This window comes from Sphaerodactylus townsendi, unplaced genomic scaffold (genome assembly GCF_021028975.2).
Source record: "Sphaerodactylus townsendi isolate TG3544 unplaced genomic scaffold, MPM_Stown_v2.3 scaffold_993, whole genome shotgun sequence".
In the NCBI taxonomy this organism is placed as follows: Eukaryota; Metazoa; Chordata; class Lepidosauria; order Squamata; family Sphaerodactylidae; genus Sphaerodactylus; species Sphaerodactylus townsendi.
In genome coordinates, this window is record NW_025951236.1 from 1 (window position 1) to 11,709 (window position 11,709).

Consider the following 11,709-nt stretch of genomic DNA (forward strand, 5'->3'; position numbering starts at 1 on the left):
GGCCAGTCAGGTCCTCTGGAGGGCCAACAACAGGGCACAGAGGTCGAGGCCTTCCCCTGATGTTATCTCCTGGCACTGGGATTCTGGGGTAGACAGCCTCTGAATGTGGAGGTTCTCTTTAGAGCACCAGTGGCGTAGTGGCTAAGAGCAGGTGTACTCTAATCCGGAGGAACCGGGTTTGATTCCCCGCTCTGCCACTTGAGCTGTGGAGGCTTATCTGGGGGATTCAGATTAGCCTGTGCACTCCCACACACGTCAGCTGGGGTGACCAATTGGCCACACTGACAGGGGCTGATGGGAATTGTAGTCCATGAATATCCGGAGCACCATAGCCACTCCTGCTCTAGAGTCTGGACTGTGTTTCTAGGTTCAAATCCCTGCTCGTGCCACAGAAACTCTCTGGATCACCCCAGACCAGTTACTCTGCCTCGGCTTAACCTGCCTCATAGGGTTGTTGTGACACTAAAATGATGAACAACATATGCCCGTGGTGGCGAACCTTTGGCACTCCAGATGTTGTGGACTACAATTCCCATCAGCCCCTGCCAGCATGACCAATTGGCCGTGCTGGCAGGGACTGATGGGAATTGTAGTCCATAACATCTGGAGTGCCAAAGGTTCGCCACCACTGACATATGCTGCTTTGTATCCCCATTAGGGGAGAAAGGCAGGGTATCAACGAATTAAACAAATGAGTATGTTCAGCTGTCCAATGTTGTGAAATGCTGGCTGGGGTGTGTGTGTGTCGGGAGCGCCTTTTCCGGTCACAGCGTGGGTGGTGTTGGGGCTGGACTACATACCCCCCAGGTATCCCTTCCGCTTCACTGGCAGCCGACAGCTCCCTTCTGATTGCTTGCCTCCCCGGGGGGTGGGGGATTCCCCAACGTGCGAGGCCAACTCCTTCGCTGGCACGACGATCAGATAAATGTGGGCGGCAGGGAGCGCCGGGTGGGGTGGGGGTGCGGGTCCGTGGGAGCTCTTTACAGGAACGCAAGCCGGGGCGGAAATCGCTCCTGAAGAAATGACTCAGTACGGGGAGGCCCTCGAGAAAGAGGACGGCCACTCGAAAGCAAAAACGGGCGCAGGCGGGGGTCTGTCTCAGAAAAGCAGCTAGGTGTGGCCAGAACCCGGCACCATCCAAGAAGAAGAAGAAGAAGAAGAAGAAGAAGAAGAAGAAGAAGAAGAGGAGGAGGAGGAGGAGGAGGAGGAGGAGGAGGAGGAGGAGTTTGGATTTATATCTGTCCACAAACAGAGTAGAGCAGTGGTGGTGAACCTTTGGCACTCCAGATGTTATGGACTACAATTCCCATAAGCCCCTGCCAGCATGGCTAATTGGCCCTGCTGGCAGGGGCTGATGGGAATTGTAGTCCATAACATCTGGAGTGCCAAAGGTTCGCGACCACGGAAGTAGAGGTTCCTTTATTTTATTGGCTTTGTTTATACCCCACCTTTCTTCCCCAAAGAGGACCACAAAGAGGATCACATCAACCCAGCAGGGTAGGAGTGGATGTTATTGGCCCAAGAGAGTCATTGTGGTGTGCGGGCTAAGAGCAAGGGGAGTCTTCTCTGGAGAACCGAGATGGATTCCCCACTCCTCCAAAAGCGGCGAACTTTTACCTGGTGAGCTGGATTTGTTTCCCTGCTCCTCCACATGAAGCCTGATGGGTGACCTTCGGCTAGTCACAGTCCTCCCAGAATTCTCTGAGCCCCACCGACCTCACAAGGAGCAGCAGTGGCATGGGAGGTTAAGAGCTCGTGTATCTAATCTGCAGGAACCGGGTTTGATTCCCAGCTCTGCCGCCTGAGCTGTGGAGGCTTCTCTGGGGAATTCAGATTAGCCTGGGCACTCCCACACACACCAGCTGGGTGACCTTGGGCTAGTCACAGCTTCTCGGAGCTCTCTCAGCCCCACCCACCTCACAGGGGGTTTGTTGTGAGGGGGGAAGGGCAAGGAGATTGTGAGCCCCTTTGAGTCTCCTGCAGGAGAGAAAGGGGGGATATAAATCCAAACTCTTCTTCTTCTCTTGTGGGGAGAGGAAGGGAAAGGAGTTTGGAGGAGGAGGAGGAGGAGGAGGAGGAGGAGTTTGGATTTATATCCCCCCTTTCTCTCCTGCAGGAGACTCAAAGGGGCTTACAAACTTCTTGCCCTTCCCCCCTCACAACAAACACCCTGTGAGGTAGGTGGGGCTGAGAGAGCTCCGAGAAGCTGTGACTAGCCCAAGGTCACCCAGCTGGCATGTGTGGGAGTGTACAGGCTAACCCGAATTCCCCAGAGAAGCCTCCACAGCTCAGGCGGCAGAGCTGGGAATCAAACCCGGTCTCTCCAGATTAGATACACGAGCTCTTAACCTCCTATGCCACTGCTGCTCCCTTACAGGAGATAAAGGTGGGGTATAAATCCAAATTCACTGGATGAGACTTCGCCACTCTTGTGGAGGAGTGGGGAATCAAACCCAATTCTCCCGATTATCCACCTGCTCTTAAGCACTACACCATGCTGCACCCCAGATGGCAAGAAACAGAGACAGCTTGCTCTGGCAAGAACTATTTGATCTACAAAGAGAACAATGTAAAGAGTCCCTATTCCTGCCCCAGAATTTAGATCTGCGTGTGTGTGTGTGTGTGTGTGTGTGTGTGTGTGTGTGTGTCTGTCTGTCTGTCTGTCTGTCTGTCTGTCTGTCTGTCTGTCTGTCTGTCTGTCTGTCGGCTGTCCCATCAATCAAAGAAGCTTGGTTGGAGGCAGTGTTGGGATGCAAATAATTCAACAACCGGTTGTTTACAAGCACCATTTTAACAACCGGTTCTGCCGAAGTGGTGCGAACCGGCTGAATCCCACCACTGGGTTGGAGGGTACTCAAGCGGCAGCCCCCCAATTCTGGAATAATCTCCCCAAGGAAGTACGCTCGGCCCTTTCGCCCTCAATCTGTAAGAGGTAGGTGAAGGCGGATTTATTTAGGACTGCGTTTGATTAGGCAATCTCTCCTGCAGGAGACTCAAAGGGGCTGACAATCTCCTTGCCCTTCCCCCCCCCCCCACAACAAACACCCTGTGAGGTAGGTGGGACCGAGAGAGCTCCGAGAAGCTGTGACTCGCCCAAGGTCACCCAGCTGGCGTGTGTGGGAGTGCCCGGGCTAATCTGAATTCCCCAGAGAAGCCTCCACAGCTCAATGGTGATTTTTATTTATTTATTTATTTTTATTTATTAATTCGGCTTTTATACCGCCCGATCCCCGAAGGGCTCCGGGCGGTGAACAGCAAGGATTCAGAGACAACAGGAGCAAAACACATATACAATATAAAAACATAAGCTCCATCTCATGTCAGCACTAAAATAACCTAAAACCAGCGGAAACAAATTAATACATAAAAGCATAAAAGCAGGCGTCCAACCTCAAATTTAAAACCTACCCCCAGAAAAAAGGGGGGGACGGTAGGCCCCTCAATATGAGGGGACCCTGATGTAACAGCCCTGAAAACCAGAGGGCAATAAGGAGCAGTAGGGGGCACCATATCAGCGGCCAGACACTCCAAAGGCCCGGCGGAACAGCTCCGTCTTACAGGCCCTGCGGAACTCACCCAGGTCCCGCAGGGCCCGGACAGTTGGAGGAAGAGTGTTCCACCAGGCAGGGGCCAGTGCTGTAAAAGTCCTGGCCCGCGTGGAGGCCAGCCGCATCATTTTATGTATTTTATTTACGTCATAAGCCGCTTTGAGCTGCGTAAAGGTGTCTAATAGGTGTTTTCAACAAAGTAAATAACTAGAAGTGCTCATAATGAGTGATCCGCAGCTTTCTACGTCAATAGAGCAGAAGCGGAGGAGGAGAAAGTTAGGGTCCCTTCTCCACGCAAGGTTGCATGCCCTTTCCGCCCCACCTCTGCGCAGGTGTGACCAGCCCACACCAGCCTAGCCCTTCCCACACAATACCTGCCCTCGATGACGGTGATGATATCACTCATCTGGATCAAGAGCTTGTCCGACTCTTCAAAATCCTGCAGGGCCCGCATGTCTGTGGGCTGAGCCTAAGGAGCAAAGAGGAAATGGTGAAGGGCAGCCCTAAGGTCACGGAATCATAGAGTCGGAAGAGACCCCAAGAAGGGCCATCAAGTCCGACCTCCTGCAATGCAGGGACGCACAATCAAAGCACTCCTGACAGATGGCCATCCAGCCTCTCTTTCAAAAGCTCCAAAGAAGGAGACTCCACCACACTCCGAGGTAGCACATTCCATTGTCGAACAGCCCTGACTGTCAGGAAGTTTTTCCTGATGTTTAGCGGAATCTCTTTTCCTGCACCTTGAACCCATGACTCCTGGTCCTAGTCTTTGGAGCCGCAGAAAACAAGCTTGCTCCCTCACCAACATGACATCCCTTCAAATATCTAAACAGGGCTATCATGTCACCTTTTCACTGGAGCAGCAGTGGCGTGGGAGGTTAAGAGCTCGTGTATCTAATCTGGAGGAACCGGGTATGATTCCCAGCTCTGCCGCCTGAACTGTGGAGGCTTATCTGGGGAATTCAGATTAGCCTGTGCACTCCCACACACGCCAGCTGGGTGACCTTGGGCTAGTCACAGCTTCTCGGAGCTCTCTCAGCCCCACCCACCTCACAGGGTGTTTGTTGTGAGGGGGGAAGGGCAAGGAGATTGTAAGCCCCTTTGAGTCTCCAGCAGGAGAGAAAGGGGGGATATAGATCCAAACTCCTCCTCCTCCTCCTCCTCTTCTTCTTCTTCTTCTCCTTCTTCTTCTCCTCCTCCTCCTCCTCTTCACCAAAATAAACCTATCCTGCTCCCTAAATCTCTCCTCGTAGGGCAGGGACTCCAGACCTTTGATCATTTTGGTTGCCCTCCTCTGGACCCGTTCCAGCTTGCCAATATCCTTCTTGAAGATCGGAAACCTGACAGCTAGTGTGATATAGTGGTTAGCGCTGGACTAATTTCTCATTAACTACCCTCCCTGTGATCTTAATTTCTGGGCAGGAACGCCGGGGAGAAGGCCGTCTTTCAGACCCCTCGCTCCCAAGCCGTGTGGGGCCCATACCTCCAAGAGAAAGTCACGCAGGGCTACAAAGGTCGGTCGGTCTTCCGGTTTGTGCGCCCAACACTGTAGCATGACGTTGTAGATGTCCTGCGGGCAGTCCTCTGGCCGGGTCAGCCGCTCCCCCTCCTTGTCAATCTTGTGCAAAATCTAGGCAAAGAAAGCAGAGCTCAGGACACGCAAAGAATGAGCCCGAACAAAATTCCATAATGAGGAAAGGAAGCGTCTCAATAACGCAGCGAGCAATGAAATGCCCCCTTGCGTCATTAAAAAAACCAACACCTTTGGATACCCCCCAACCTATTTTTATTTCAGAAGCAGCCCAATAGACAGACTGACCGACCGACCAACCGACCGATTGATCCCTTTTATTACAGAAGCAGCCCAATAAATGAATGGATGGATGGATGGATGGATGGATGGATGGATGGATGGATGGATGGATGGAAGGAAGGAAGGAAGGAAGGAAGGAAGGAAGGAAGGAAGGAAGGAAGGAAGGAAGGAAGGAAGGAAGGAAGGAAGGAAGGAAGGAAGGAAGGAAGGAAGGAAGGCAGACAGATCCCCAATCTATTTTTATTTCAGAAGCAGCCCAATAGACAGACTGACCAACCAACCGACCAACCAATTGATCCCTTTTATTACAGAAGCACCCCAATGAATGAATGAATGAATGAATGAATGAATGAAAGAAAGAAAGAAAGAAAGAAAGAAAGAAAGAAAGAAAGAAAGAAAGAAAGAAAGAAAGAAAGAAAGAAAGAAAGAAAGAAAGAAAGAAAGGCAGATCCCCAACCTATTTTTATTACAGAAGCAGCCCAATAAATAAATAAATAGATACATCAGAGACAGGCAGGCAGGCAGACAGATTGATTCTGGAACTGTACCTGACTACCATTAAGGCCAACCCAGGGTTCCTGTCCATATGTGAACATCTCCCAAAGCGTCACTCCAAACATCCAGGTGTCACTGGCATGTGAAAAGGTGCGGGTTTTCAGACTCTCGGGGGCACACCTGATCAGGGGAATCGGAGGGCAGGGAGAAGAAAGAAAAGTAGTTGGTGATCCCTGAACAGACTCCCTCCTTTGCGGTGAGGGGGTTCCTATGTATTACATTATTTCATTTCTACCCCACCATCTGTCCCTGGGGGATTCAAAGGAGACTTATATGGTTCTTCTCTCCTCACAACAACCTTGTGAGGTAGGCTACACTGAGAGTATGCAACTGGCCCAAGGCCAGCTAGCAAACTTCCATGGCAGAGTGGGGATTCGCACCCGAGTCTCCTGGATCTCAGCATTACATGACACTGACAGTCATCCAAGCACACACACAATCACAATCCTCTGTGCTCAGGAAGAAGCAGGCAAACTGCCTCCAACAGGATTTCCCCAACCTGAAACTGGGCACCCAATTCAGAGGAAGACAGGGCTTAGTTTCTTTATGGGAAAACTCACACTGTATACACACTTTACACAGACACAGATGAAATTAATTTTTAACAGCACTTGGGGGCAGTGGTGGGATCCAAAAATTTTAGTGACAGGTTCCCATGATGGTGGGATTCAAACTGTGGCGTAGCGCCAATGGGGCTGGGCGGGGCGCGACGAAGGCGTGGCCAGTCATTCCGGGGGCGGGGCATTCCTGGGCGGGGCTGTGGCAAGGACGCAGCCGCTGCGCTGGTCCTTGGGCGGGAAACGAATGCACGCAGGCGCAGACTGCCATACACGCCGGTGCACCTCCTGCTAGGCTGCTTCAAGTTCTGCGCGCTACTGCTGAGAGGAGGGGCATAACTAAGGCAAAAAATCACGGGGCAAAATCACCCATTAGTAACCCCCTCTCGGCACACACAAATCATTGGTAACCTACTCTCGGGAACCTGTGAGAACCTGCTGGATCCCACCTCTGCTTGGGGGGCATTTAAGGATAAGCTTTGTGGGAGGTAGTGGACTGACAGTTAAGAACCACTAAAACAGGGGTGGTCCAACTCTGGCGCTTCAGATGTTCATGGACTACAATTCCCATCAGCCCCCGCTGCCATGCCAGCAGGGGCTGGTGGGAATGGTAGTCCACGAACGTCTGAAGCGCCAGAGCTGGACACCTCTGCACTAAAATAAAGAAAGGGGAGGATGTGTGCCACTCTAGTCTTGTTCCATCTCTATGGTTTCAGCGCGACCTAGAACCATAATGAGCTGCTTGCTGCCCCCTTGAGGCAACTACATGTAGTGCGGAAATTAAATCAAAGGGGAAGCCCAGCAGGGAGCTACGCCGGTTCCCCTCCTCCCTGCTCTGGCCACAGGGGGGGGGGGAGGAGACCAACTTGTCTGCTTTCCCCAGCACCGTTCTTGCCTCGTGGTGCACCGGCTCACCAGGCAAAAGGCACCTTGCGATGCTCCTGCATGACGTAGTGATCGTCGTTCTTGGGCAAAGCCCTCATGAGCCCAAAATCCCCAATCTTGACCAGGTCGTTGGAGGCCAAGAGGATGTTGCGAGCAGCCAGGTCACGGTGGATGAAACGCTTGGACTCCAAGTAGGCCATGCCTCTGGCGATCTGGATGGCGTACTGGCAGAGCGTGGAGATCAGGAAGTGGCCCTGGTTCTTGCGCAGCCGGTCCAGCAGGGAGCCCAGAGGGGCCAGCTCAGTGACCTAGGAAACAGAAGCAGAGAAATAGAACTAAGGGGACCTCAAGGATAATAGAATCATAGAGTTGGAAGAGACCCCCAAAGGGCATCCAGTCCAGCCCCCTGCCATGCAGGAACACACATCCAAAGCACTCCTGACATATATTCATCCGGCCTCTCTTTAAAAACCTCCGCAGAAGGAGACTCCACCACTCTCCGAGGTAGTGAATTCCACTGTCGAACAGCCCTGACTGTCAGGAGGTTTTTGCTGATGTTTTCCTGATCCTGATTGAAGGATTGGAGCATCTTCCTTATGAGGAGAGGCTGCAGCGTTTGGGACTCTTTAGTTTGGAGAGGAGACGGCTGAGGGGGGATATGATTGAAGTCTATAAAATTATGCACGGGGTAGAAAATGTGGACAGAGAGAAATTTTTCTCTCTTTCTCACAATACTGGAACCAGGGGGCACTCATTGAAAATGCTGGGGGGAAGAATTAGGACTAAGAAAAGGAAACACTTCTTCACGCAACGTGTGATTGGTGTTTGGAATATGCTGCCACAGGAGGTGGTGATGGCCGCTAACCTGGATAGATTTAAAAAGGGCTTGGACAGATTTATGGAGGATTAATTATTCATTCATTATTCATTCATTTGTGTGTCAGCTCTGTTGAGAAACAAAAAGACCTGTGCATGGCAAATGAATGAATAATTCTTCCTGAAAGAATTGCTTCTCCTGAGGAAGACGACAGTGAAAACGTGCTTAAAACTAAACTAAACTAAACTAAACTACACAATAAAAACGCGCGAGTCGTTTGGGAAGTACTTTCTATATGGAATATAATCATCCTAAAGATATTGGGAAAAAATGAACTATTTTCGTTCAGCAGATATTGAAGATATGGATTATATATCTCAAAAATGAACTTCTGTTGTTGAAAAAATATTTTGCTTGTTTTTCAAAAAACTGGATGTACAACCATTGGATTCAGCAACTGGACAATTATACTAATATATATAAACACATTTATTGAATATATTGATCCTCAGTCTTCAGTGTGTGACGCGCTGTCTTGTTCCTCCATCTTTAAGGTAGGACTGTTTTTAGAAGAAGAAGAAGGAGAAGGAGAAGAAGAAGAAGAAGAAGAAGAAGAAGAAGAAGAAGAAGAAGAGGAGGAGGAGGAGGAGGAGGAGGAGGTGGAGGAGGAGGAGGAGGAGGAGGAGTTTGGATTTATATCCCCCCTTTGTCTCCTGCAGGAGACTCAAAGGGGCTTACACTCTCCTTGCCCTTCCCCCCTCACCACAAGCACCCTGTGAGGTAGGTGGGGCTGAGAGAGCTCCGAGAAGCTGTGACTAGCCCAAGGTCACCCAGCTGGCGTGTGTGGGAGTGCACAGGCTAATCTGAATTCCCCAGATAAGCCTCCACAGCTCAGGCGGCAGAGCTGGGAATCAAACCCGGTTCTTCCAGATTAGATACACAAGCTCTTAACCTCCTACGCCACTGCTACTCCCTATACCTCTTGAAGGGACTTGACTGATGTCCAAGGAAATAAAAGAGGATTGGCTAATTGAGGAAGAAACCAGGTGGGTTCCCGAGTGTCGCACGGGAGCGAGAATAAGCATTCAAGGAATACCTCACCACACACAGACACACATTTCAAGCGCCCTGGAACATCACCCACTGACTTCCATCCCACAGTGGCCTGAACCCACAAGTTAAGGCACGGCCTCATGGAAATGAGAACTTTCCTCACCATCTTCATTGGATTCGACAGCACCACGCCGTACAAGCGGATGAGGTTCCTGTGGTCCAGGGAATGCATCGCGTTGACCTCTCGGATGAAGTCGTCCAGGGCTTCCGGCTGGCTCAGCACGTCTGTCTTGAGACACTTCACGGCCACGTTAAGCTGGCGGGGAAAATTCAGGTGAGGCAGCGAGAAGATACATCGGATTGGATCTTGTTGAACCTCTGCCAGGCATTCTCGGGTGCTTTACAGCCATCCAAAAGCAAGTCTTGGGGTGGTTTTTTCCTCCGTGGTATTCAGAACTGTGTGGTATTTAGAACTAAGTTTGGCCCATTTTGAGATGTAAATAGGTCCTTCTAAACTGAGGAGGAGGAGGAGTTTGGATTTATATCCCCGCTTTCTCTCCTGCAGGAGACTCAAAGGGGCTGACAATCTCCTTGCCCTTCCCCCCCTCACAACAAACACCCTGTGAGGTAGGTGGGGCTGAGAGAGCTCCAAGAAGCTGTGACTAGCCCAAGGTCACCCAGCTGGTGTGTGTGGGAATGCCCAGGCTAATCTGAATCCCCCAGATCAGCCTCCACAGCTCAGGCGGCAGAGCGGGGAATCAAACCCAGTTCCTCCAGATTAGATACACGAGCTCTTAACCTCTCACGCCACTGCTTACTGAGGGATGTAATTGTACCTCTCTGTTCTGAATTGGTTAGACCTCACCTGGAATATTGTGTACAGTTCTGGGCACCGCAATTCAAGAAGGATATTGACAAACTGGAACGGGCCCAGAGGAGGGCAACCAAAATGGTAAAAAAAAAATGCCCTGCAAGGAGAGACTTTGGGAACTGAGTATGTTTAGTTTGGTGAAGAGATTAAAAAAAGGTAGTTATCAGTATATATTAAGAATTATCTCTATGGTTAAATTTTTTTACTTTAGTTCTCTTTCTTGCACATTTGCTTGGAACATTTTTTATTATTTTATTATTATTTTATTAAACTTATAGGCCGCCTATCCCCAGAGGGCTCAATGTTCTGATATTAATGACTTTGTAATTCAAATTGCTATACTTTATTCTGTTCTTATTTTGTTATATTTGTATGTTCAATAACATTTAAAATTAAAAAAAGGAAAGGACATGGGGGTTTGAAAACTGGAGAAGGATATGGGGCAGGCGGAGGGAGATGCATAGGGGGCATCCATTGAAAATGCTGGGGGGAAGAATTAGGACTAATAAAAGGAAACACTTATTCACGCAACGTGTGATTGGTGTTTGGAATATGCTGTCGCAGGAGGTGGTGACGGCCACTCACCTGGATAGCTTTAAAAGGGGCTTGGACAGATTTATGGAGGAGAAGTCAATCTATGGCTACCAATCTTGATCCTCCTTGATCTGAGATTGCAAATGCCTTAGCAGACCAGGTGCTCAGGAGCAACAGCCGCAGAAGGCCATTGCTTTCACATCCTGCATGTGAGCTCCCAAAGACACCTGGTGGGCCACTGCGAGTAGCAGAGAGCTGGACTAGATGGGCTCTGGTCTGATCCAGCTGGCTTGTTCTTATGAAGAAGAAGAAGAGTTTGGATTTATATCCCCCCTTTCTTTCCTGCAGGAGACTCAAAGGGGCTGACAATCTCCCTTCCCCCCTCACAACAAACACCCTGTGAGGTAGGTGGGGCTGAGAGATCTCCGAGAAGCTGTGACTAGCCCAAGGTCACCCAGCTGGCGTGTGTGGGAGTGCACAGCCTCATCTGAATCCCCCAGATAAGCCTCCATAGCTCAGGCGGCAGAGCGGAGAATCAAACCCGGTTCCTCCAGATTAGATACACGAGCTCTTAACCTCCTACGCCACTGCTGCTCCTTATGTTCTTATGCAGGCTTGGGGGTGCAAAGGAGGGTATGCGGGGGGACCTCATGGGGGCAAATGGGGCAGACATTTGCCCAGATCCCTTTCAAAACCTGGAACAAGCCCTGAAGGACTTTTGGGAGGGCGGGGGTTCGCCTTACCGTCTTGGCAGTGGGCGCACACCACTCTCCGCGCCGCACCACCCCAAAGGAGCCGTCCCCCAGCTTCTCAAAGAGCTCCAGGTCCTTCTCGCTGATCAGGCAGGTCAGGGCCTGCTGTGGGCCTTCCTCCGCGGGCGGCAGAGTGGACGTCTTGCACAGGCTACCCGGTGGCGGAGGCGGGAACTCTGAGTCCGGCCGCTTCCCACTGAACACCTGCAGGCACGGGCACAGAAACACATAGGTTTGACACCAAGGGGGGAGGCATGCCGTTAGAACACATGTGTCCAACTCGAGCCCCTCCAGATGTTATGGACTACAGTTCCCATCATCCCC

At 50.8% G+C, this 11,709-nt stretch overlaps 1 protein-coding gene across 1 annotated transcript; it reads right to left on the reverse strand.

The window, feature by feature from the left end:
* Positions 1–3,774: 3,774 nt before the first annotated feature.
* LOC125425631 (activated CDC42 kinase 1-like) lies at positions 3,775–11,589 on the reverse strand (the record flags this gene model as incomplete). Its single annotated transcript, XM_048483198.1, has 6 exons — positions 3,775–4,017; positions 5,032–5,178; positions 5,910–6,036; positions 7,389–7,666; positions 9,392–9,544; positions 11,377–11,589. Coding segments are annotated over 6 exons (1,146 nt in total), but the record flags the coding sequence as incomplete, so codon positions are not given.
* Positions 11,590–11,709: the final 120 nt, after the last annotated feature.